The sequence below is a fragment of the Streptopelia decaocto genome, assembly GCF_964273445.1.
Source record: "Streptopelia decaocto genome assembly, chromosome: 3".
Taxonomy (NCBI): Eukaryota; Metazoa; Chordata; class Aves; order Columbiformes; family Columbidae; genus Streptopelia; species Streptopelia decaocto.
In genome coordinates this window covers 86,505,812-86,533,365 of record NC_138656.1, presented here as the reverse complement: position 1 = coordinate 86,533,365, position 27,554 = coordinate 86,505,812, and the positions used below count along the sequence as shown (strand labels likewise).

The window sequence follows — 27,554 nt, the reverse complement described above, 5'->3', positions numbered from 1 at the left end:
GAGCGTATTCACATTTAACTAACCTCCTCGCCAAATCTTCCACTATATCCTCACACACCAAGGCACTTGGTTAGGACCACAGCTTCTGGTACCCTGGGATCAGCATCATAATGAAATCAATGGGCATATCTCCATCCTCTTTGTAACTCCTGCAGCTTGCTCATCGCAAGCATCAGAGCAGCGAATTAGATTATTGGTGGCAGAAGATGGCATCTCCATCCTTTAGAACAAGACCCCAAACAACTGAGCAAAAGCAAAACAACAGAGAGCTGAGACCCTAACTTTGGGTTTTTGAGAATCGTGCTTTATTACCTAGTAGAGCACTAAATATGAAACACTTGGTAGTCACAAAGTGTAGTTTTCAGACTATCCTCAACAGAGTCAGCGTTGAAGATAGAAGTGACTGATACAGACTCTCTGTTGCTGTATTCTACCCCTATGGTTGATGGAGGGAGCTGGGCAAGTTGGATTAGACACTTGGGCACGAGCTGGGTGAATATGACCCTTTTATCCCTTAACTGCAGAGAACAAGGTGCGACCAGCCCAGTTTTTTTGAAGTCTGAACAGCTCAGTGCTTTCTGGTGTGGGAGATACTAAAACTTACCTTTGTGCCATAGCAGACAGTTTGACTGTGGCACGGTATTATCAGAGACACAGAGCAAATCACCACCTCTCTGTGAACAGAGTATGTACAAAGAATAACGAGAAGGACACTGCAAATAGAAAACAGCAACCCTGAAATTAGCAAATCTGTGGTGTTGTGTTACTGCTCTGTAATGCTCTGCCTACCAGAAACGCATCGGCATCTTCGCTTCATGGGTCCTCTCACATTTGGACTCCCGACACTTCGTTGCTTTTTTATATTTAGTTTTATGTGCATAGATGCTCCATGACAGTCAGATTCTAATTAGACAGCGTTATTTAGAAATGTAAGGTTTCCCGAAAGACGACATTTGAAGTATCTTGCTATGGTAATTGGTGCTTTTGCTCATTCCTAGATTACAGACTTCATAATTATTTCACATCATCTTCCTGCTAGTTGGCAAAAATCTGTTCACTTTTTTGACTGGGGCAGGCAAGAGACCAGCTGCTTAATTATATATACTGGTTTGTTATGCTGAGAAAGAAGAGACATACAATAGCACAAAGTGTCCCATTTCATTTTTTCTGTCTTCTCTTAGGGTATGCATTAGCTGCCGCTTGAGATAACCACAGCTTTCTCCCTTCCAGGTGTTTCAAAATTTCTCCCTTAATATTGTTTATATACAACCAACATGCATTTTGTAATCAATACCTTAACAAAAGAGGTTTTGGAGTTATTTTTTTCTGAATGAATGTTGCCATTATTTTAACACTGAATCATACTTGCTGGATTTTGCAATTACATCATTAACCTGATTTGTACAGATGCTGAAGTAAACTTGGGGAATTATATTAGCAAGCAGTATCTCTAAGCCCTTTCATGTTTTTGGTTTTTTTTGTTAGCTCCATTAGAGCAACAATAACAAAATACCCTTTAAGATGTTGTCTTTTTTCTCTAAATCACAGTATTTGATGGAGCTGAGATGAGTGTACATGGGCCATTATTCCATGGGATGTTAGATTGCTTCAGGGGTAAGTTCTGAGCAATGAAAAGTTCAAATAAATAAATTGCAGATTGCAATATTCTCTCATCCTTCTGCCATGTTATTTTCTTCTAAAACTTCAGCTTAATTTCATGGTTACAACTGTAGTATTAAGAAGTCTCCAAAGCAACAGTTTATGTGTTTTTTTAAGGCAAGTGCAGAACATGTTTTGGTTTTGTGCCAGTTTACACTGTCTCAGAATTACCTTCAGCTCCCCAGTGCCCACAGTTAATCAAAAATCTTTGGGACAAAGGTCTTTTCTCTAATATGTACAATGTCTCTCATGACCTGGTGTCCCTAAACACTAAGGTACCATGCATCAGTATTAACTAAATACCCATGCATACAGTCAGGCTAGGACAGAGGTTTTTGCAGAGGCTATTGGAGGTTGCAAGTACTTTATAACAAATCCTTGGGGTTTAAGTAGAAATCTAGTACTTTGCTGAAAACCATGAATTTTAACCTTATTGCCAGCCTCCATCATGTGTCATTAAAACTGTACTTCACAGAAGCTCATCACTCCAAATGTTTCAACTATGGTTTCATTGCCCATTTTATTGCTGCCCAGCAAGCATATCAAGCTGTAGAAGCTTAAAAAACAAGATTTCCAAAGACTTTTGGGACTAGAGACAGGTAAAGTTATCTCTTGTCATAAGACCTAAACAGCTGTTGTGAAATAGTGTCATTCCGCGACCCTATTTCAAGAGAGCACCTGGAGAAGCTCATTTCTGCAGTGGCGTGTTTTGATGGTGGCAGCCTGCACCCAAGGTGCAAGTGTGTTCAAAAGAAACAAGTAAAATACAGCACTGCAACATTAAAAAAGGGTCTCCTGGTCTCCCTTGCTTAACTTTGAAGTCATTATGAGCTTTCTGTTGCTATCATAGAAATGCGGGTGAAAGAGAGCAGGTGTGTACATTTCCAGACCACTCTCGTGAGGAAGAGGGAACGTTTCCAGGGACTTCCAGATCCAGTAGGTCCTCTCTGTCAGGCCATCCCCCAATTAAAGGAGGGGACATTCAGAAGAAATATTTTACAATGAGTGTGGTAAAACATTGGAACAGGTTGCCCAGAGAGCTGGTAGATCCCCCATCCCTGGAAACACTCAGGCAGGGGGGTTAGACTTGATGACCTTTGAAGGTCTCTTCCAACCCAAACCATTCCATGATTCTATGATTCTATGATCCTACCTGTGGGATAAAGGCTACAGGGAGCCGCCTGGAACCCATGGCACTCTCCAGTTCACTAATGGAGGGTGGCCTGATTTTGGTCAGAAGCAGCAGACCTAAAGCTTGCTCCTTTCTACAGGCACATCCCAAAGAGCCTCTTTTAAGTGGCTATAAATCAGGTTTGAAGTTATGGCTGTGAAAACCTCTGGTATGGACTCTCATGGTTTATAACCAATGTCCAGGATCATCCAGGCAATGTGGGAGAGGCTGAAGCAGTGACGGCCAGCCCAAATACACAGAGGGAAATGGAAGGGTACTACAGGACCACCTCACAGGACACCAGGCAACAGAACAGGTACCCTTAGAAAGGGTGTCTTCCTAGAGACTTTTTTTTTCACCAACAAATCATTTTGCATTTTTGCACATATCAAGGTGATTACAATATTTCTGTCTTGTGTCTTGGACCTTAATTATACTTTCAATCTTCCTTTCAATCACTTTAATTAATTCATTATTTATTTCTCTCAGAAATTCGAAGGACATGTCTGTGAGAGTAGATAAAATAGAGCTGAGAGACTGGATCAGATGCTGGCATGTGATTATCCACCACGTTTAAACGTGGGTGCAGTGAAAGGGAATTTAGGGAATATCCTCTGCAAACTCTGCCAGGCCACTTGAGATAGGGCCAGAAAGTGAGCTCTGGTCCCTTTATTTTATTAACAAACATATGGCCACTGAGCCCAAAATTGTCATTCTCAGTGCCTCCCTATGGCTGGGCCTGGGAAGCTGGTCTGTTTGCAGTCACTTCCACCATAAATGTCATGTGTGAATTTTGGACAACGTGCCTGAATGCATACTTCGTTTCAGTGGTAGTACAGCACACCAGGCGTTCCTGCAAATTTGAGAAGTGTTCATCTTTGGGTGCCAACACGCATATTTATAAATTGACCTCTTATCTCTGAAAATTCCAGTGCTTCTTTCTGTGAAGATACTCCCTTATCCTGTGGTGGGCTTCTGTGGATGAAACATCTAAGTGAGGAGAGGTACTGCAGCAATAGGTGGCTCCATTGCCTAACTATCATCTACTTAATTGATTTATGAGTGCTAAGATAACAGACAACTCTTTTCAGATGCTATCTACATGTCCTGTGTCTGTGTGTGGTGAGGTAGAAGGGATCTGGGATCTCAGATGTTGTAAATCAGGCAGACCTAAGCATATTTACACAAGTTGACCGTTTGAGTGAAGGCCACCAGCGTTTTGTTATGGTCCCACAAGAGCTGTGCAGGCAGAACCAAGGAGGTGACATGGGTCTGGGAGCCGTGAGAGACGTGGCAGGACAGGAGTCACCAAAGGGAACCTTATTCAAACGGCAGCCTAGCAGGCAGAATAGCTGGTGTCTTCAGTAAATCAGTCAGCTGCTAAGTTATGGGTAATCATTCACCTAAAATGTGCTTTCACTAAGCCTACACACCTACCTAGTATAGGCTCAAGCAGTTTAACCGTACACCTCACATCAATATCTGACAGGTGCAACCAAACCTGCCAAGGCACACCGTACTGGGAATGGATTTGGGGTGAAGTTACTGAGTTAAGAGGCAATATGTGAAAGGGGAATTCGCATTTATTCAGAGCCAAATTAAATTTGTTCAAAATAGCACAAGTGTTAAGTCCTTAAGGCTCCCAAGGTGCTTAATACATTTTAAATGTGTGATGATGAATTAAACATTCCAAGATTTTCCCTGTCTCATACTGATGTGGGTCTGAGGGGAGATAAAAAGCTGGATTTTATGTCATTGTTATGTAATTAGACTTGTCTGGCCTTTCATTAGCCAGCGCAATTGCTCCCTTGGACCTGTCCATGTAGTGTGATTTGTAATTCAGCACAGAATAAGTTTCCTCAGCTTCACGTAATTGCTCAAATTTTTATTTGTCAACTATTGTAGATCACAAGCATTTTCAGTTCTGCATAGACAGGCAAATGCCGCTTAAAACAACCCACATCCTGTAATTCTTCCCTCAGGAGCTTATACGTGAGCATTTTCAGTGTACCGATTAATGAGACCACACTTCCCTCTCCCACTCATCTGATTAAAATATTTAAAGGAATACTAGACAAATTCCGATTGTCTAATAAGTACTAGACACAATCTTTGCTGTGTTAGCTGACTCTTGCTCATCTCGATAACAGAGGGAGAAGGAATCTCAACAAATCAGAAGTCTGCTACTGTCTAAGTCAGGAATGCTCTCCTCTAGTGAAGGGAACGAGCTTTAACATCTGATGAAGAGCTGTCAGATTGGACCAAGTATTATAAAACAAGTGATGAAATAGGCAACAAAGCTATTATACTGTGTAAGTTAAGGAAGCAACTCTTGCAACTGAACTTTTAAAAAGTTGATAATTAGGCCTGCCAAAATGGTAATAGTCTGTGGTTCAAACAGAAAAGAAGTCCCAGTGCAAGGATTTAGGGATCTTGGCATGAAATCTGTTAACTTTACCGTTTGCATGTGATAAATGTGTCTGACATTTGGTAATGCGATATTAGCACAGTCAGCAGGCTTTGCCCATTTCAGCTCCCAATATGTGAATCACACAGATTCTTCTTGTCAAAGTCAATGGTCTCTCTTCATCTTCCCATCATTTTTGATACCAGCTGCACTCTTAAACACATGACTAATCTGTATACTCCTAGGAGGGGTATAAAATTTATGAGAGTGTAAGAGTGAAGTGCATTAAAATGGGCCACTCTGTTAATAAAGAAAAGCATTTCTGCTACAATGACAATTTAGGAATCTTAATTTTCATATATATGGACATGAAATTAATGGGCAGACGTGTGCTATGCTCAGCACACATAAGCCGGTATGTTTGGGAAGGCATGGATATGAAGCAAGAAACAGTGACTTCTGTTACAAGTTCTGCAAATATATATCCACATACTGATTTTAAACTACCTTTAAACATCAAGTCGAAGAGGATGCATGAGCTGACAGTGACATCCAGGTCTTGCTGCTCAGTTCTGGGGCTTCTCATCTCCCTGCGGAGATGTCCCCTCTCTGGTGGGTTCTGGGGTCTGTGGGGCAGGAGCAGGTAGCAGGAGGACTGTGGGCATTGTGATCTTTGATGCCAGCGAACCAAATGTGAAAGTGAAGGTATTAATGGTCCTACCAGGTTGGGGAGCTTGAGGGGCAAACCTATGCCCTGCTACTGTAGCCGATGTGGCTCTGAGCCTTTGTCAAGCCACCCTGAAGCCCTGGCTGGGCACATGGGCTTTCCACAGAGCCCACCGCCAAAATGGGTGGAAGGAGGAAAAGTGAAGGGAGAAAGGAGAGAAGAAAAGGCCAGGAGGGGTTCAGTGAGAGGAGGTGGAGGGCAGGCTAGTGGAGTAACATGGACACAAACAAGCAGGTGGAGCAATGAAGCCACGGGTGTGCAGTGTGCCCGGTACAGCTCCCATCCCTCCAGGTCAGGACAGGCTGCTCTGATCAGTTCACCAGCACATACGAGAGATGCTAAAGACTTTCCCCTGAATCGACAGGCAAGGCACAAATAGTTTCTAATGGAAAACAATAATAAAATCGTTGATTTTTACAGAAAAAAAATAATATCCGTTAATCAAACAAATGGCATGCTCAGGACCTGAGCAGCGTGGGAGAGCAAACTGATTGCAGGAGTTGTCTATTCCTCTTGCATCTCTCAGCATTTCAAAGTGTACATAATACTGAGCCTTATTATTTGCTGGCCCTTTAAGTTGGAATTGAAATGCAATTAAAATAGCATTTGAGAGAGCCATACTTTTTAATTAATGGCCTGCATTACTGAGAAGTTGGAAAACAAAGAGAGCATTGCCCACTTGCAATGAGTAAATCAAGACAGATGCATTCCTGGGCGTCCATACATCAATATGACGACATAATCTAGTAAAGCGAGAAACCTATCTCTGCTGTAATATCACTCGTTTTGCTTCAGAAATTTAGCCCAACGGGTGCATATGATAAGTTGAGTGTTAGATGAACAGCCTCAGTTTTTAAAAATAGGACAAAATTTATCTAAGGGTTCTCCTACAGGGCTCCAAAATGAAAAGGATCTCCTGTGAGACTCAGCCCATCAAACCGCCCTCCCCACTGTGCTGCTTCTCCTTTTGGTTTCCAGCTCCCTGAGCTGCCAAACTGGTGTCTCAGACACAACAATAGCAGATGGGGGGTGACAGCTGCAAGTGGTGTGAGCCCTGTGATGTAAAGTCTGGGGTTTGCTCCAGCTCGACAAGTTGCTTGGAGCCTGGACCACCATGTGCTCTCCCCAACAAGGATGGACACTGCTGGGAAGGGTCCTGGCTAATCCCCACTGCTCCCAGATCATCCCTCATTTGGATGACAAGGTGACCCACTTAGTAGATGAAGGAAAGGCTGTGGATGTTGTGCACTTAGACTTCAGTGAAGCCTTTGACAGCATATCCCACAGCATTCTCCTGGAGAGGTTGGCAGCTCATGGCCTGGATGGGTGTACTCTGTGATGGATAAAGAACTGGCTGTAGGGCCAGGCCCAAAGAGTTGTGGTGAACGGAGCCAAATCCAGTTGGTGGCTGATCATGAGTGGTGTCACCCAGGGCTCAGTACTGGGGCCAGTTCTATTTAATATCTTTATCAATGAAAATCTCGGTGCTGGTGAGGCCCCACCTTGAATACTGTACTCAGTTTTGGGCCCCTCATCATAAGAAAGACATTGAGGTGCTTGACTCGGCAGGAGACAGGGACCTGTGTGTCCAGACCAAGGAAGTCCTTCCCACATGTGTGTGCACAAGAGGAGTTGCATGTGCATTTGTTGGGGGAATCAAAGAGAAAGAGGCTTTTTGCAGCCTGCCTTCTATAACCTCTGCCTTGTCATTAAAAATGGTTGGAAAATATTTCTCAAGTGGAAAACAGTTGTTTGTATATTTTCGTCTTTGATTTGGTTTGATTTGGTTTGGTTTTTTCCCCCAGCATTTAACAGCTCTTTTTAAATGCATCACCAATGTTTTCTAGCAACTGGCAGTCATAGTAACATGTGCCCACTTCAGAGTGCATGATTTATGCCTGAAATCAGATGAAAGTGGGTGGCCCGTAATCCACAACTGCCTATTCACTGGGGAAGCTGCAAAGCTGAAGTACTTCATCTTTTGGGAAGCCGGCTTGAGCGTGCAGATCTCCTCCTGACAGCACCTTAGCAGAAACTGGAATATCATATCATCACTTAGACTTGTGAAATGAAGCCCGATCAGGCTTCTTACCAGTTCCATTTTATTTTCTGAGGTATCAAAAAGCTGGAATGGGGGAGACACACATGAAAGGTTACTGGCAGCTGAAGCAAAGGGACCTAATTAGAGGCCTAGGTAAGCGCACTGAAGTGAAGGCAGGGAATTTGGATGAAATAAAAAGACTCTGCGTCATTATTAAAATAAATATGTTGCTTTATAAACCATGATAAACAACATAGTAGGGTTATGCTGTATTCTGAACTTTGATTGACTTACATAGTTATGTATTGCCAACTTTTGTAGCAAGAAAAACAGTCAATCTGAGTCCTCAATCTACGTGCTACCATTGATGCCAAGGAGAAAATCCCCTTCTCTAATGATCAAAGACTGAAGGTGAACTTGAGCTTTTCAAGAACCTGAGATGGAGTTTGAATAAGAATTCTTGATGAAAATGGCATGAGCCTTTGGGTCAGGTATCCAAGATGACATGCTGAAAATAAAGGAGGATTTCTTCCCTTCTTTTGCCATCTGTCCATACCACTGTGGACACTCAGACCTGACCACTTTCTACCTCAGAGCATCATCCCACTGGCTGCCGTCTGCACATTCGCTGCTTTTGTCCTGCCTATTTTGCAGGTGGAAACCATGAAAGCCAGCTGCTGCTGTAACTGGTAAAGAAATGGCAAGTTCACCCAGTTGGTGTGCTAGAGAAGTGGGAAAATTGCATCATCCTGAACTAACAGTGAAGAGAATCCATTCATCTGCAGTTACCTTTGACTATATCTTCGCTTTGTCCCTGAGTTTTGAATCCAATCTGCAGGTGTATTTAAGCAGAGCATTTGTAATGGAACAAAATTGGGAACAAGCTAAATATGGGAGGGAAACATAATTCCCCAGGAAGATACTGGAAGGTCTTCACTTTCAGCATTTTACCATTTAAAAGTTTCCCTTAAGAGCTATACCTCCTTTTCTGGCAGCAAATCCTCACAGTGCTCCTTCACCCATTGCTCACCGTTGGCACTGGGTATTTTTGCTGCTCTCACCTCCTGTCCTCTCAGGGGCTCTTCCCACCAGTGTGTTCCTCAGAGGTGGCTCTGACAGAGATGTAGCACATGTAATGGGAACAGGTAAAGTCATTTCATGGGTATGTCTGTGGAAGAAACAAATTACACACCTAAAGCTACTCATAGCTATTAATTGGTGCTTGCTAGCTAAAAATGAAAAGACAATTTCTTTCAAGACTTCATCCATTTTTTTTTTCCTTTGTAAAGCCAGACAATTTGAGTGTCTATCCTTCAAAGATAAGCCTCCAGAGGAAAAACAGGACCAAAAATGTGAACTTCTTAAGATTTGAGATTTAGTACAAAACAGCAAGCCACAGCCAGACTCCACTGGGAGGACGGTGACCCCAAAATTCTGTTTGGGTCCCCACTCCAGCCGTCCCCTGACTAAAGCCACTTATGGTTACAAGGCACCACTGATTGCATCCACCCTCAGGAAACCCCAATACTATTGACTGATTTCTGGGAGGACGGATACCCTACATGTGCCCTCTTCTTACACGCCTTCCCTACAGCCGTACTGTCTCCTGGCAGAGCCCAAGCAATGAGCTTGGTGGACCTTTCTCTGGACTTTTCTAGGGTCTCCACTGATGTGCCAGGCCCTGTGTTGCTGTAACAACCCCAGATTTTCTTCTTGCTGCCTCCAAAAGTGGTGCCTGCTCTCCTAGATGTTGCATGCTAGTCTGTGTTTGTCTCAGTTCTGCCTCCCTGTTTGCTTATTGCTGAGAAAGATTTCAGAGGTGTAGGCAAGCCACTCACGGCCCACCAGGACCTTTGGGCTTGGTGCCCATCACCTACAGCCATGGCCAGATGTAATTCAGCACTTCTTCAACTGACTGCAGGTTAATGGCAAAACAGCTGCCCCCAGGGAACTGGAGCATCCGGAAGAAGAAGAAAAAAAGGACTCCAGGATAATTAAGATGACACCTTGCAGGACTGACCCACTGCTGGGCATGGGGTCCCTTTGCAGGATCAACTATGCTGATAACACCTGAAGTTTTCCCATGGGCAGCTCAGGGGATGAACAGGTTAACTGGGAAAAAACACATCAGATCTTTAAAAACAGTATTTGTGGGCAGCCCTGAGCTGTGTAATAGAAAGAAAATCCGGCAGACGGCTGCGTAATCTTGTGATATTTTGAAGAAATCGTGCCCCCTGCTGATTTAATTAGTTTTTTTTTAGCCTCGGCTCTAAACCTGGTGAGAACATTCAAACATACTGATTAGTATTCAAGGTCAATAACTCAGATGTCCTGCTGGATAGTAAAAATCTTCTCTTTCAACACTGAAATAAGACGCTTATTATTGATTTTTTGGGAGCAGAAGGCAACAGATGAACAGCATATCCTTGCAGGCCCAGCCTTTCTGAGACCGTACCTAGCATTTTACATGCCCTTTGTCACATTTAACAGGGAAGTGAAAGCCTGGAATAACAATTCAAAAATAAATTTGTGACCAGGGGATTTGCCAGGTTTACAAATCCTCCGTGGATGTTTGTGACTTACCTGCATGGTAAAATCATCTAGCCCACCTACAGAGGACACTCATCGGCTGCCCATTTAAAACGATCAAGAGTTATTAGTACAATAAAAATGGATTGTTGTGGAAGAGCAATCACTGTTGTTTTATGAGGTTTATTTTTTTTTTATACCCCAGTATCTCAGATCAGCTCTCCCAATTGCCAGCAGCACAAAACAAAATGCATGTTTTTTCAGAAAACCTCAGCTGTGTCAAACTGGCTAGCATGAAGGTTGCCCCCAAAGCTCCTCTCCTTGCAGGGTGACCACAAAAGCAGGAAAGGAATAAAACCCAGTGGCATGCTGCCATGGAGGTGCAAACTGAGCTCCCGGTCAGCCCCATGCTGCAGCAGGGCTGGATGTGGGCTCACAGTCCCCGCTCTGCTCCTCAGGAAAGGACCATTGAACCCCCATTTTCCATTGCCCCATTCCTATCTGGCAGCTTGGGGTCACTGGAGCTATGGCACAGAGATGTTCCTGCTAGATTTAAGCTAGTGCAACATTTCTTTCATGTAAAATCCTCCTTACTGTGCTTTCCGAGTCTGTATTGTTCTTTGCTATGGTTACTGCAACTCTCTGTGACATTTTCTTTTGCCTTTCCTCTCCCACTCGCTAGACTGCAAACCTGCCTTCACTAGAAGGTCATTGAGTACCCTCTAGTGGATATTTTTGGAAAATATAACTCAGCTTGCTCTTTATTGGTCTTCAGAGACTTAGCAGCAGCTCTCTGGGAAGGCTTGTGTTTATAGTTAAGATACACAGGGGATGGATTACAGTAAGTACAGCACATGCTAACAGTGGCAAACTCTTACAAGAGCTCCTTCTCTTTAGCTAAATCAAACATGAAGGGCAAACAAGATTAAAAATCAATACTTCAGAGAGAAACTGCTTGAATTTTTTGAACCAGTAAATGTGTACAAGGGCAAAAATACCTGTAAGGAGAAATCGATCTGCCAATAGCATTCATTTTCAGGTTTTGGAACAGCCTGGGGTGGCATCGGGCTCCCAGTTTACATCACCCAAGGACAGGCTGGAAATTACAGCAGGGAGGTCCTGGGAGGAGCAAGGATACATCCCCATGATTTGCCTCCTTACCATTTATTTATTAGCTTTATTAATCATCCCTTTTTCAAAATTAGCTAATGCATTTGCTCTTTGCTTCCTGGGAACTGTATGTGACAGGTTAACCTTCACAAATAGCTGAACTCCCATTAAGCCTCTCACTCATTCCACCTCCTCAGAAAATGGGATGAAAAGGGTCTTTTGCCAGGGCAAGGACAGGCCTCACTTGCCAATTGCCATCACAGGCAAACCAGACTTCACTGGGGGAAAAATATTTTAATCTGTTGCCAAATAAAATGGATTCAGGTAATGATAAAGTCAAACATTAAAATGACACCTTTCTTCTCCCCCTTCTCCCAGGCTCAGCTTCATTCCCAAGTCCTCTCCCTCCTTCTCCCCCAGGCTGCATGGGCAGGTGTGGAATGGGAGCTGGGGTCAGTCCATAACAGCTCCTCTCTGCTGCTCCTCCTCCTCATGCTCTTCCCCTGCTGCAGCGCGGGGTCCTCCATGGCCTGCAGTCCTTCAGAATAAACCTGCTCCAGTGTGGGTCCTCAACAGCATGATGGACATCTGCTCCAGCTCCTGGAGCACCTCCTTCCCTGCCCCCTTCCTTCTCCCCCTCCAACCTTCGTGTACCCTCTGGTACACATTTTTCCCTCCTCCTCTGCCCGCCCAGTGTTTTCGGCCCTTTCTGATACAACTTACTGATAATATTTTCCCTGAAGTATTGTATGGTACTGAACCAAAAAAATCACAGAAGACCAAATATCTGCCTACACAGAGTGTAGACAGACAGTCTCCATGCAGAAAAACCCTCCATGCCTTTCTCCTCTTCATAATGAGCAGCACTAGTTTCTGCTCCTGTCACCTATCAGTCCAATCCCCCTGTCAGCAGTCTCATCAGTTTGTCTTGGGTTGATGTCAGACTAAATGTTATACAATCACCATGCTCATCTTTATGCCTTTTTAACAGTGGCTTAATGATAACACCCTGTAAGGCTTCAGGACTTTCCCTGGTACACAAGCGTGTACTCAAAATGAAGATGAGTGGGCCAATTATCTCCTTGGCAGATCTTCCAGGCCTCCTGAGTATGTGGCAAGACTTAAACCTATTTATGTCTAATACAGATTTTTAATGTCCTCACTTCTAACTCCACAGCTGAAAAATTACTTTTCTTATTTTGGTTGAACATACCATCCTGCTTCTTTCTAAATGCATGACAGAAATATTGATCTGTCATTACCTTTTCTCCTCCATCTCCTTCTCAGGGAGTTGCTGCAGCTACTGCCCACTGTTTTTCAGGGATATCCATCAGGCTTTGCCCTTTGCATGTCTCATTTCTCCCCAGGAGCACAAGTTCCATGCTGGTCTGCTGCATATTTCACAAAAGTACAGTACCTCTGCCAGTTTAAAAGGCTTCTGGACCCCTCCCGGTTGTATGTTGGCTGTTCACCTCCCTTTTTAAAGTCATCTTTCCTTGTAGAGCTTGTGGATGTGGCTCCTGAAGCTGAACATCATGCACTGTTCTTATGTCGAATGCTGTTCGCTGTTGAAGCTTCAATTTCTGAACCACCCTGATGGGTGGAGTTTTGCCTTTGCTGGGAATCACCATTATTTCCAGCAATTAGCTGGCTGCCCATTTGTCAAAATTTAACAGAAATTCAGACTCTCTCTATATGCATGTAAGTAAAAGGGGGGCCAGTTGAGCCCCGAATGCTTTTGAGTTGGGTCTGTTTTGCCTGTGACAGTAACTGCTGAGTGATGTCCCTGTTTTTATCTCGACCCATGAGCCTTTGATTATATTTTCTGTCCCCTGTCCAGCTGCGGAGGGGAGTGACAGAGTGGCCAGCTCAAGCACCAAAGAGACAGTCTGTTTTGCAGAGCACGCAGAAGCGTTTGTTTCCCTGCGATTTGAAGCACAAGCAACAAACACCTATGGCAAAACAGAAATTGGCTTAGCCAGCGCTTCAAAGGGTGTGAGCTGCCACCCATGATAATTTCGGTGAGTTACATGCCACCTTCCCCTTTGCAAAAGGCCGCTCAAGTGACTCATGCTCTCACCTACAGATGTTCCAGGCTCCTTAAAACTGCACTGCTTGCTTTTTGCCTTAAACCTAAAGTTTTCAAACAGCTTTTAAAAGAGATGCTTTAGGGTTTTTTTGGTTCATGGAGCCTTTTTTCGAAAGAGAGGCATTCCCATCCTGCACCCTAAGAGGCAGGGCCCGCTGCAGGACGCCTCACCTCGCTCACGCTTGCTTTGCTCCCCATGAAGGGGTGAAGCCGGCAAGGGGTGCCTTGCCCTTTTCTGATTAGACTGTGACGTTATAGTGCTGATGTACAGTTAGGTTGCAAAGTTACAGTGCTGACCTAAAACCAGGACGTGCGGACACCCCCTCCCCCGCTTTCCTGCTGGACTGAGGAACGAAGCACCATGTGTCCATACCCTGCCTCATCTTTTTTGTACCGGATGCCCCTGTGCCAGCCTGGCCACTCACCATTTCAAAGAGCCTTCAAAATCTTCCATAAAAAGCATTACAATTATTATTATTATTATCATCACAGATGGCAATGGCTACTTTTAAAGGGGAATGAAGAGCTCTGCACCCCTCCAGCCCTGCCAGAGAGATGCAGGGCTCTGACATGGTGGGCGGGCAGTGATTCCCATGTGTGTCTGTGCTCTCCCAACACCTCCAGTGACTGATCCCCTTGGTGAAGCAGCACTTCCGGTTATGTTCAGCTTTTTAAGCCTTTTTCTTACCCTTTCCAGAAGTTACAACTTTTCTGTTGGCACCTCCACTGCATCACACCCCCCTCCTCAAGAGCTGCCCTGCATTTTTTTTTGCCTAACAGCATGTAATTAATCAGCCCAGGTTTGTACTAAAATACGACGCCCATTTAATAGACTGAGTCACCGGTAAAGCCAAGCAAAATTAGCCAGTGGGAAGGATGTCAGGGGAGATAACGTGGGGCTGCCTTGCACAGCCAGCGCTCTTCAGAGGCAGCCTGGGCAACACCAAGACCCAGCCTGCTTGTGTTTCCTTGATACTTGGTAGTGCCCTGACACGTTTTCTTGCCTTAGCCAGGGCTTCTGTGCACAAGCCAGATTGGTCAATCCTTTCCATAAGATATGGTATGAGCTGAGGGTTGGGCTGGGGACTGGGAAACAAACAGAAGTGGGGGGGGGGGTGGAGCAGAGAGGTGACTGTCAACCCCATGGGAACACCTGCCCAGATGAGTGGAAGGGGTTGGAGCCCAGCAAGGGGATGAGCCTTTCAGGAGGAGCCACCAACTTTTGTCCATAAGCTGTTGCTGGCATTTCAAACTTTGGGCTGATTTCTATTTGTAGTATTTCTTGGTTGCCAGCTGTGGTACAGTCACATTGTTCATCTTCATTAGAGGGTGATAAAACACATGGGTAAAACCCACAGTAAAGCCAGCTGATCACCAGCACTGCACTTTATGAGCTCTGGAGTCACAAGATAAACTGGTTGCGTGGCACTTAAAAAATATCTCCCTCTTGTGTCTCAGAGATCATCAAAGTTAACAAAGAGTTGTCTTTACATGGCTGATAAAGGCTTTAGGGCTTGCAGTAAAACTCATGTAATCAGGGACCACTAACACCAGGAAGATGTTCAGGGTATGTATGATTTACTTTGCAAGAATAGTAGAAAAATACAATAGATTAGTTTCATTTTGACATCAGAAATACAGAAAATAGCCTGTGTAGACTAAACGTAAGAGATGATACATGCACCTTGGAAACAGAAGGATTGAGAAAAGCAAAAAGTGCAGTATCATAATTTCAGTAACGGGGAGATCTGAGTGTGTATATCCAGAAACATAGCAAAAGCAAACACATTCTGATTTTATGGTTAACACAACTGCAGTTGCATTAGAAGCTTTTTAAGCAAAATCATTTTAGCTTTGTGTCACGCAGTTATGAATGTTTCCACATGCTTGCTTTCCAGCTGTTTGTTAGAAAAGGCTTATCTAGAAAATTTTGTGATGTAAGCTAATTACCTCCCAAATTAAAAAAGATATTATTATTAATGAATAAGATAGTAGGATTTTGCATCTGCTTTCAGCATCAGCAAAATATTTAATGCTACACAATCTAATTTGTTCTCTATCACAGACCAGAAGCTGCAAAAGTGGTGATGGTACAAATGGTGCATTTGCAGGATATTCATTGCAAGAGAAGCTTCAGGCTGCTCTGGGGAGGGGCAGGAGAGCAAAAGCTCTGCCAGTTCCCTGTACAGCCGTGCCCAGGGAGGCAGCTGTGGCCTGAGACCTCGTTTCCAGTCCCTTGGTGCAACCAGTTGCTTGCAGAGGCAGGAGCAGCCTTGGTTAACCTGCCATGGCTGTGGCAGGAGCCGCATCAAAGGAGAGAGTCATCACTGCCCAAGTCTTGCAAGTCTTGTTTCTGGTTGTTTACCAAGTATTTAAACCGTTTTGTGAATGTCTCTTTCTTTTATTGGAAAAAAATATTAATGAAGAGCTAGCACTAACAAATTACCTACTCCATTTTTTACAGTTGAATAAATAATCTCCTTACTTTATAGCACTGCCAGGAAGGATAACGCTGTTGCTAAGGCATGAAACCACACTGGATAAAGTGTGTCTGCTCAAAACTTATTCAATCTACTCTCATTCTTGCCTGTAGCCACTGGAAAACATACAGGCCTCCTGCAGTTCAAAAGCATTGCAGCCATTTCAGGCAAACCAGCGGTCTTGTCTTCTGGTCTCCTTTCCCTGTTATGGTAAAAAACAGTCCAAAGCTGAATATCCAAGAGTGTTTTATTACTGATGTTGAGAAGCTCCTGAAAGAGCAGCTTTTGCTTTTGGTGTAGGTGGACAACAGAAAATCCCCTTTAAGACTGCCCATCAGTTAAATATTTTAAGCCAAGGAGGTGAAACTGCAGTAACATCCTACCAATTGATGCCAGAACATTATTTAGCTCTTCCTTAGGAAACATCAGCAGTTAGGAAAGGCTCCAAGTTTTCCTAAGGAAACGCTGCAGTGAACAGCATCATCAAGCTGGCTGTGCCTTCACCACCACCACTCACCTGCATCCACCCCCATGCAGGGTAACCTGGTCACAGTTTGCAGGTTGTGCAAAACCTGCTGAATCCAAATGCCACCTAGAAAACGTTTTGCAAGCAGATGTGGTTTCCAGCTGAGGGGATTCTCACCTTCCTCACTAAATTGCCTGAAACAGAGCATGCACCTGCTTTTTTATTTATTTACTTCTTTAAATTGCTGTTCAGCCAATCCAGTAAGTCCCCAGAAGTAAACCAGTCCCAAGGAACAGGACTGAGCGGCAATGAGGATGCTGGGATTTTAAAAGGGAATCGGGGCCAACCCACCAGTCATGTATGGATTCCTGCTTGTTAACATGAAACGCTGCTTCTGCTCTAGAATTTCCAGCTTCAGGAACTGAAATTCTGGCTCAGATGTCCAGACTGCATTATAATGGTTGAAAAAAGAAATCAAGAAATACAATTAACCCACTCCCCATCTTTGATTGCGTGTATCATTAGTGTTTTTTTCTAAAGCATTCTTCACAACCATAAGGGCTATTTTATCTAAGAAAGAAAGAGAAACAGGTTCCAGCTGTGGCTTTAAAACCTGTAACTGATCTTCTTAAAATGAACATATTAGCAAGTAATAACGAGGGCATTTCTTAATTTAGTTGCCTCTGCTACTAAAATAGCAGAGGGCACAAAAAGAACCTTAAGTAATAACCTCCGTGAGCACACTTCAAGGATTTTTCTACTTTACCTTATTCCTCAATGCTGAAGAAAGAGATGACAAAGTTGGGTAGAATGTAATAACTTTTAAGATGTATTTATTTATTTAAATCAAGGATTTAGGACACAAAGTTTTGTTTTGTTTTTTTTCCTTTTTAATTTTATTTATTTAAAATTTTCTGAATTCCTGGTTCCTAAACATAGCTTTTGCAGATACGAACAGCACACATCTCCATAGCCTGACCAAGCCACAGTGCTGGGAAAGAAGCTGTTGACTGTATCTGCTTTCTGACAGATTACGGACTTTTAAAAATTTATAATTCAGATCCAGAATACACTGCTTACCAGGTTATAACAATGTTCACAGCTGATCTTGGTGCCTAGTGTTATGCTTACAAAGGGAGTGCTCAGTGCATTCTCTGCCTGTTCTAACAAACAAGAAAAGAACCATGTTGCCTCAAGATGTTATGCTGCTAAAACTGCTACACCAAAATTTAAATTATGAAGATAGCCCAAAATCACTTGTCGAGCTAAACCAACACGTTATTCTCAGCATTCTTGCAATTCAAAAGCCAGCAAAGCACTAACACTTTGTGCATCTGTTTGTAACCCAGCATGTGTTCCTGCCCTCCATGAAAAACATGCATGAAGATGCATATGATGTGAACAAAATACCAATAATGTTTTGGCCATCAGTTCCAGTCAGTCATGAAAATTCCAAACAAAACACACTACAGACAAGTAAGTGACCCCCTTCCATTTAACAAATCCCCTACTAGAGCTACTGAGCACACATCTTCCAACACACACAGTGAACTGCGGAGAGCCCAGTGCTGCTCCCTGGTAGCCAGTGTCAGGAACAGATGCTCAATAAGTCAAAGTCTCCAGGTGTTGAAAGGATGAGAAATTGCCTCAAACAGGTGCTAAAAAAATCAGCTGAATCATACTCTTGCAAGGTAACAAGTTTATTAAAAAAATAATACAGGCTTGTATAATTTGTATAATTTAGAATTAAAGTAGTTGTCCTAATGGTTCCGTTCCTCCCAGTGCAAGGATTATAGCAAAATGGTATGTCTACAGATTTCAACGGACTTTAGACGAGACCTTCTAGGTCCAAGGGATTTACACACCTGTGAGACAGATGATTTATGCCAACTGCTTATCACTACAGTACTACAGGTGTATTCTGTAGTGCTGGTGCAACCGGGGCATTCAGGAGAGTCTGAGCTACAAGCGTTGCACATACTATCTCATATGTGAGCCCTCACCAAAGACATATTAAATACTGTCAGAAAGCAAGGAAAAAAATCTCGTCTGTAGCACAAAGCAGCTTTTTCCTCAGTAAGGAACCTGTCACAGCCAACATTGCCCAAGTTCAAAACACATTGCCACTAGTGTTTTACTAAAGTAATTATACCTTCATTGTAAAGTCTTTAAAAAAATCTAAATAGAAAAAAAAAAAAAATCAAAGCTTTTGGTACTTATTTTTCTATTATTCTCTGAATATCTTTGTGTGCCATGTGAGGTCTAGACAGTAAGCAAGCCCTTAAAAATTCTGTTAGCATCACGGAGAGTCATTAGCTAGTGAAAATTCTCACTGAAATAAGTGAAAATTCACCTTGAGAGCAACAGTCAGGAGAAGAATTTTTACCTGTGCAAGAAACTGTTTGTACTAGTTACCCGACTTTGAAATAAACAAACAACAGATTTATATAAAAATTCATGTTTTATTAAACTCTGATCACAGAAGAGAATAGCTCAGTATAAAATCTCTAACAAAGTGATTTTATAGTGCAGTAAACTCTCTGTCTCTCAGAGCCATAAGCTCTGGTTACAAGTGTACAATACACTTTTGTATCATAGAATAAAAAACTTGAGTTTGTCTTTGTAGCCCCGTATTTGTTAAGCAGGAAGACAAAATTTCATAAAAGCTTTTTCTTTTTTCTAGGTTATTGTATCCAGACCACTAAGTTTTGTAGTGATGCTTTGAGACTGTTATATGCAAACTATCACTAGTGCTCAACCTGCTCAGACTTTGCGGCTGCTATTCCGCGTTTCAGACCGTAACAGAAGCCACTTCAAATGCCCCAGTGACAAATCACAGCAGTAAATTATCTCCTGAACACACATGAATCTTCATCCAAGGAGCCACCCTAGCAGAGTAGAAAGGCATGCATAGTGCTTATAGAGAGCAAAGGGGGAAAAAGGGTTTTCAGGAAAAAGAACCCCTATCTACTATGTAAAGCCCCCTTTCCTGAATAAATCCTAAAAGGTGTGCCTTTTTTTTCTTAACTTTGCTGGAATATTACCAGCACATTTGGTTAATGTCAAGCAACTAAGAACTGAAAAGCATGTTAGGCTCTCTACAAGTACTGAATCCAGAGCCACATTTTCTTCAGGCTCTGTACCTCAAACTGTCAGCAGAAAATGTTCAAACACTCCCTGCCAAGTTTGGTGCTTTGAGAGCAGCAGAATGGGGAAACAAACAGAAAAATATTCCTCTTTGGCCCAAGGATTCTCCTGCCCCTTCTGCCAAATGTGTGGAAACCAGGTCAGACACCAAACCCCAGGTGAGAATCTGCTGCCCAGTAAGGAAAATTCACGATAGGCTGGATGGACCCAGATTGCTGTTCCCTGTGCCCAGGAGCGGCATTTGAAGCCGCTGTGCCAGGCGATGCCATGGACTCTAAACCCTGGACTGTACAACAGAGTCCATTTCAATGTTTTACCCACTTGCAACTACTACAAGATCTTTCCATGAAGTACAACCAGCTCTGGAATAATTTAGTAAGTGAGCACCTGACCTGAAGACACATTTACAAAAAAGAATAAAAAGAAACTAAGCAATAATAGAAACTCTGCAAAACAGGATTTTTAGAAATTATACAGCTATTTTCACCTTCTTAGAGTTTTGTGTTATTGCAAGAAGTTGCTCAGAAGCTCTGGAGAAGATTATTAATCAGAAAATACAGAGTACATATTAATTATTTGTGAGTCCTGTCAATGCAGGACTACGATGTTTGTCATTAATTCTACTACAAGCATTTGTGGCTAGATAAATAACTCCATTGTAATTTAAGACAAAGCAATTTTTATGTATTTCAGAATGTACTTATGCACAAGTACACTACTTGTATACTGTTACAGCATCTATAAATAATAAATACACCGCAGTAACAGCTACAGCAATTTAACTCCTGCAACATCTAGAGGCACGGGCAAAAGCTAGAGGAGCAACTACTCCATGTTCTCTAGCTTTTGGCCCAAGTAATTTCTTGTATTTCTCTAGCTTTCTGTCATAAACACATTCCAAAAGAAACCAGCATAAAGATGTTTTTCTCACAAAACAAATTAAGATGATACCACTACAAGAATAACAGTTCTCAATCTAAAGATAAGGGTAGACAACATTTATTCTCATTTAGCAGATTAAAACCTACCTGCTATTGATTTGATAGCAGCGATGCCACACGAGCTCATATCAACTCCCACATATTGAAACACAAATATATTTTTCCCCTCAAAGCTGTGCTGACTGTATAGTGCTCTGGCAGGCACTACTGGCACTGTTTTGACACGATCAGGCCAGTGTGCACTAATCAGGCCCTGGACAACCAGTTCTGCAGTGATCAGAAGAGCCATAATCACAAATATGCTTATTGACGGGCAGGATTAAGTCAAATGTGATGTCACTGACACATCAGCAATCAAAAGTCTGTGCGCACTCACCAGGCTACCTGGAAGTCCCAAGCTTAAAAAGAATCTGAAAGGCACAAGTCCATAGAATGGAAGTAACCACCTTCACAACTGACCTTGAGTACCTACTCTTGTGGTAACTCCAGTGCTCTGACCTGAGCAAGCAAACAGGTAATAAAACCCTTCCCCCAGCCCCAGGTTCCTGGACATTAAGAAGCAAGGGATACAATAAGGAAAATAGAAAATTAAAAAAAGAAAAAGATCCAGTCTGTTCTGTCTAATCATTTGATGAATCTAACTTGCTTATTTTTAATTATTCGTGAGGAATAAATATTGTGGAAAAGATGCCTGGACAGAATGCCTACCAGCAGCATATGTTAATCATCTAAGGGACAAATCTTGCTGTGAACACTTTGTGTACTTCCCAGTTCCAGGGAGGGTGTGAGCCATGGATTGAAGCAACAGCTGCGAATTATGCAAGAGATAATTGACCACACCATATTTTGCTATGATGGCAGACTTGATTCTCTGCTCCCTGATACCTGGAGTAGCTATTTGCACTGAGGTGCTAGGAGTGCAACATGGGTGCAACTCAACATTATAAGGTTGATTACAGAGCCCATAGTTGGAAGACTAGCGAGGAAGGAACATACAGACAGTAACACGTAACCATGAATTACACCTGCTGCCAAAGGTGCTCCAGATTCTCTTAATATACTTTAATACAGGGCAGTGTCCAGCAGAAGTTAAACCATACAGCTAATTTCATTTCTAATTGTTAATACTCCCAACACCAAACAATCTGGAGGCTTCAGTACAGTATGCAGATTCTTTTTCCACCACCTTCTCAAAACAGAAGATGGATTGGGAAGGTTTCTTAGCTAGAACCATTATATTCAGGCATCACATCCCTTTCTCACTTCGCTGATCCTTTGCTGCCTTCCTGTGCATCACAAGCCAAACCAGGAGAGCAGCAAAGGGCAAACCCATCTGACCCTTTCAGTTTCTCCCAGCCTTATTATGACCAAATCTGATGCTGATGCATGTGCTCTACAGCCAGAACATATTCCAGGAGGCTTGGGTTTTGCTTAAGTGGAAATCCTGTTTTCAGCCAGTTCCCTGAGGGTGACTTCAAAGCCACCAGACTACCATTTGGGGGCAATATCCAAAATTAGAAAGTCCCCTAAACCTTAAAATAGGAGGATGTGCCACAAACGTTTGTCTAAAACTCCTGGGCTACATAACAGAAAATTAGCTTCTACAGAACGTATAAAACCAAACAGAAACAGCATGAAAAAGTAATATTTATTTATTATTGTTTACAAAAGCATGAACACCTTGCAAAAGCAGCATCCTGAACCATACATTTCCCTCATCCTCCTGGGATATTGACAGAAAGCAAGTATTTTCTCTGTTCTTTAGGGTTAAATGTACTCTGCTGATGTAAAGAGGAAACACCCCACCAATTTCCACAGAGCTCCGACTGCTTACGTTAGCAAAGGGGGCAAATCAGACTGCAACGCAACGAGATGTAAGATGGGTGACTTGCTCTACGCGCCAAATTGGCTTAACTTGGGCTTCTAATAGAGATGAATACACTGTCCAGACAATACGCTCCCCATTCTTTTCCGTTTTAACAGAAACACATTTAAGTATCTGTTTAAACATTACAACCGTAATCCCACAGTAACTTCATGCAAGGTTTGACTTTATGCATCATGAACAGTTTTACTCAAGTTTTTAAGAGACAGCAAGTATGCTTATAAGCTATTTTAGGAGTGAGACTTTCAGCAATATAGCTGTGTATTTGTTTCTTACCTGCCTCTCCAGCACATGAGGTGAAAGGCTTACTATGAAGAAAGGTGCCCTAAGGTTAACACAAAAAAAAGGTGCAGCATTTTTATTTTGCCTTCATCTTTTTCTCCTGGAGCTGGAAGTAGTTAATGGTCATATAATCAAATAGGTCATGCTTTTGAACCTACAGAAAAACATTATTTAAGAAGTGTTTTCTTAAACATTGCATTGATTGCAATCTCTTCAAAGACTTACCTGGAGCAAATTACTCATACTGTTGCTTAAAATGATCCCTACTATAGAACAGCATAATTCGTCTCTGAGTTGAGGTTTCTTCCCCCTCAGAATCTACAACTGATGCCTCAATCTTTATTACACTGGGAGAAATGGCTGTGGCTTACCTGCCATCCTGTGTCTAAAATGACTGACAAATACTGACAAAGACTGATATTTGATCTATGGATCAATGAAAACTGCTTCATTTTACTGCTAGAGTTGTAAGAACTGTTCTATTAGCTCCTGACAGCTTCATATTAAAGAAACATAACTTACTTCACATATTGAAAGAACCTGCTAAGAACCAATATATGTATGTGTGTGTACGCATACATTATGTATGTGCACACATATATATACACACATATATAGAGATAATTAGTATTTATTTTACACTGACAAAGTGCTAAAAGAATCCAATAACTGCCACTGCTAGAGATGAGGCTAAATGAAATGGTATCACTTATATGGCATCAAATAATTATGACACTCTGGTCTAAGAGATTCACAATTGTTAGCAAAAAGTATCTTTTCATTGGCAAAAAAGTTCCAAATGGTTTGAATTTCGATTTAAATAAATGGGAAACATTTAGGAAAAAAATACCCCACACATGCAAAGTAGATTTCATAATTAAAATTTCAGTTGTGTATAGATAACACACACACACACACATATATATATATATATGTGTGTGTGTGCTGTTACTTTCATGGCAAAATACTGAGGTACCTCGGATTCAGTGATGACTTTAATGAATCTGGCAGTATCTCATGTGTGCATCATTGCCTCAAATTGTGAAAAATAAAAAGCTGTACAAGTTCAGCCTCGTATTCTGTGAGTCTGGCTGCATAATCAAAAACACAAGTATTGCACTCAAGACAACGCCTACAAAAATGCACATTTAATAAGGCCATTGTATTCAGGATCATAATCAGACTCAACTCATGTGAACAATCAAATAGATCATAAATTAACCTTGGAAAGCATATTGCAGAAGATGGACTCAAAACAGCAGTGTTCCAGCAATTTAATAATGGATTTTTTTTTCCATGAAATGCCAATCTCTCAAATTGGTTTTACCAAAAGGGCCAGACACCATGACGTGTATGTATGCATGAATTCCCACAGTGCATTGTTTCACTTTTTCTTAAAAGTTACAAAGTGCCCCAGATTTGAGGGTTGGATTCTACTCAAGTTCTGCCAATACGATTCAAGTTGTTATCAACTTTCAGCAGCTTCCATGCATGATGAGAGAAGATTTGACTTTCACTTGTTTAAGTATTTGCCAACATGCAAGACATAATTCTTACTTTACAAAGTGTAGCAGAGATAGAATTGAACCTGTACTGGAATACTTCTCAGTGTGCTCTTTTAGAGCTAGATCACATTAAGAGAATCAGTTTATCTGATCTGGCTTGCCAAAAGAAAGACAGAGCAAACAACCAGTTTAACACAATACAAGGAATGGTACAGATTTACAAGTTAGCTGTCCGCATCCCATGGCAAAGAGAAAGAAGAGACCCTTTAATCAAAGTGAGGTAAGCTACCTTGAATTTACAGTAGGGTAAGTGTATTCGCACCAGATACTACCTTGGAGTAGCAGGTGTGCTGTAAATCTGCTATCTTGCTTTGTAGTTATTTGCTCCTTCGGCCATTCCAAAGTTACTCAGTCAGCCAGCATTTTGGCTTAGTTAGGGGAGTGGCATTTGTCCAAGAAGGAAGGGTAGACCGCAATCCCTCTTCCCCATGCCACACTCCATAAATACAGAGAGTTTTATGCAAATGCAAAAAGCATCAGTACAAAGGCTTGAAAAATTGCAAGACACAGCAGATAGGAAACTTAATGGTCGCACACATTACAGTTCAGCAGAGACATTCTTTCACAATCCTATATTCTGCCATAAAATCCATGGTGGTGATAACTATGGAAGAACTACCTTCCAGCTGTATCAGCTCCAGCATTAGGAATTATTTCTGAATGCAACAGATGATATCTAACCCTTTTTCTCCTAGGACCAGGTTTTTAGGCTTAGACAGATTTTATTACACAGACAAGAGACAAACCTGAGACACAGAAGATGTGACCTGATGGATAATCGAGATGCAAAAACTATTAAACGTGTCACATGCTTTACACCTATAGCTCCACGTACTTTTTTCCTGCAACAACAGTGTCACTTGCCAGATGCAAGTTTGTCACTAGCTATGAATATGTTTCTGACCAGAGCTGGGAGGAATGCATTTAGACAGCAACATAGCAGCTCTTGCAGTGATAAGCAAGGAACATGGGCGTTCAGGATATGGTTTCTTATTCCACCCATCTTATACCCATCATAAGCTCAAAACATCTCTCTTAGTAATCACATTATTTGGAGGCAGAATAACTCTTCCTATATTTTCTTTACAAAAGGAGCAGTAAGAAGTCCATTAATGTAGCACATAGGATGAAAAGCCATCTAAAAGGCTTCTACTTATTTTAGCAGTTTTGACTAAAAAATGATTAGCAGAATCATTTTGCCAGTTCAGTTGAAGAGAACCAAGAATACTTTGGAAACAGAGCTTCAGAAGCCCATCTCTGACATTCCCATTAAAATGGTGGCCTGAATACTAGTAGTACCTTTTTTCCTTTTTTTTTTTTTTTTTGCAAGTGTCTAGACAAATAGATTTTTAATGGGCGGTGAGCAGTAGCAGCATTTTCAACATATTATATTTGCTGTATTTAGCACTTTTAAACTAAATTCTGTCTCCCAGTAAAGTGACTATCTTGTGGTTAGCATGACTACCCATACACAGAGCATTTCTAAAGGGAATTACATATTGTTGTTTTATCTCCATCGTAACATTATCATATCATTTTCAGTATCAGTCAGCACCAAAGGTTTAATGCAGGTCACGGACAACAAGCAGCAGTCCTACTTCTATTGCTTGCTCCAAACAATGTATTGTTTCATATTTATACATCCTTAAAATTTTATCTTCACTTAGCTATACTAAAAGTACCACTCCAACATTTAAGTTCAGATTGAAAAGGTTATTGATGACTTGAACAAAAAATAACCCCCCAAATTCCTTTAACTCCCACAGGAAATCATGTTTTGTCCTGAATTAGTGTTAATGAATATTTATATTAGAGGACACCATATTTGACAAACCAGTTATTTAATGTTCAATATTATTTTCAGCAGATGAAGAGGTAGGTATATTTCCACAAGAAAAAAAAACAAAACAAAACCAAAAACAAACAACAAAAAAAAAAAAAAAAAAAACAAAAAACCCCAACTGTAACAGACACTCAAATCAAGTAATGTCTGAAAAGTCAAACACTGTTCTGAAAGCACATAATGTGTCTGAAGATACTCTCCAAGGAGGACAAGAAAAGTTGCACATTCTGATTAGATAATACACCATAATTTCAAATTTAATAATTTTCTGGAAAGAAAACACAAGTATCCAAATGCAACTTCCTTCCCCTCCCTCCCCCAAAGAAATGTGGGTGCCAACAAAACTGCCTGTATCAATGGTAGTATTAACTTTTGGACTGCTAAACATGGAATCAACTGCAATTCTTCCTTACATTCACCAACACCAGCAGTCTACAATTTTACACAGAGACCATATGCATGATAATTACATAATTACGATAGAAATTCAACTTTAGTGTTGCTCTTAGAACAATCTTCATAAATAATGAAAATACCTGTGTTCTAGCTCTTCAGTAACCTAAGGTTAATTGGTACAGATAGTGTTTTTTTCTTCCTTTTATAAACCAAACTGAAGGTTCCTCTCTGTCAACAATGGTTAAGGCCTGGATCAAGTTACTCTCCTTTTGCTTTTCCCTTTTTCTGCTTTTTTCCATTTTCCACTACTGGATTATTTTCTGGTTTGCTTACTCCATTTGCAACAGCACCATTTGCTATTTTGCCATTCTTTACGGGTTCCTTGGGCAGCTTATATGTCCGATAGTAGAAGTTACCAAATAGGAAAATGAAGGTGACAGCATAGAAAATTACACCCCAGTGCATCCATTTAGGGAAAGGACAATCAATATAAATAGACAAGGCTGTGTGGCCAATAGTCACATGGAACTGCACCTGAAAGACAGAAAACATAGAATCAAAGAGGTCTGGATACATTCCATGGGTCTGACTGTACCAATATATACTGATGCATTAAGTTATGAAAACTGCTGCCGTATTTGGCTGTCACATCACGCATGCACACAAATGCTTGACCAGGGACATCAAATTTATTTCAGTACCTGGCATCAGTTTTCAGAAGTAGGAAAATGAGATCTGGATTTTCTCTATCTTTCAAACATGATTTTGTGATTCAGTTGAAACAAAGTATTATTAGACTTAACTCAACTCTTATCT

At 41.7% G+C, this 27,554-nt stretch overlaps 1 protein-coding gene across 3 annotated transcripts in view; it reads right to left on the bottom strand.

The window, feature by feature from the left end:
* The window catches only part of ELOVL4 (ELOVL fatty acid elongase 4), a 154,593-nt gene that overhangs the window by 96,983 nt on the left and 30,056 nt on the right, over positions 1-27,554 (bottom strand). For 2 of the 3 annotated variants that reach the window (XM_082048090.1, XM_082048091.1), the window contains exon 6: positions 22,485-27,272. In XM_082048090.1, coding sequence (XP_081904216.1) covers positions 26,997-27,272 — 276 coding nt within the window. In that variant the 3' untranslated portion in view covers positions 22,485-26,996. Of the gene's footprint in view, positions 1-22,484; positions 27,273-27,554 lie in introns of those variants that run through there. The other variant, XR_014183575.1, reaches the window with a different exon arrangement.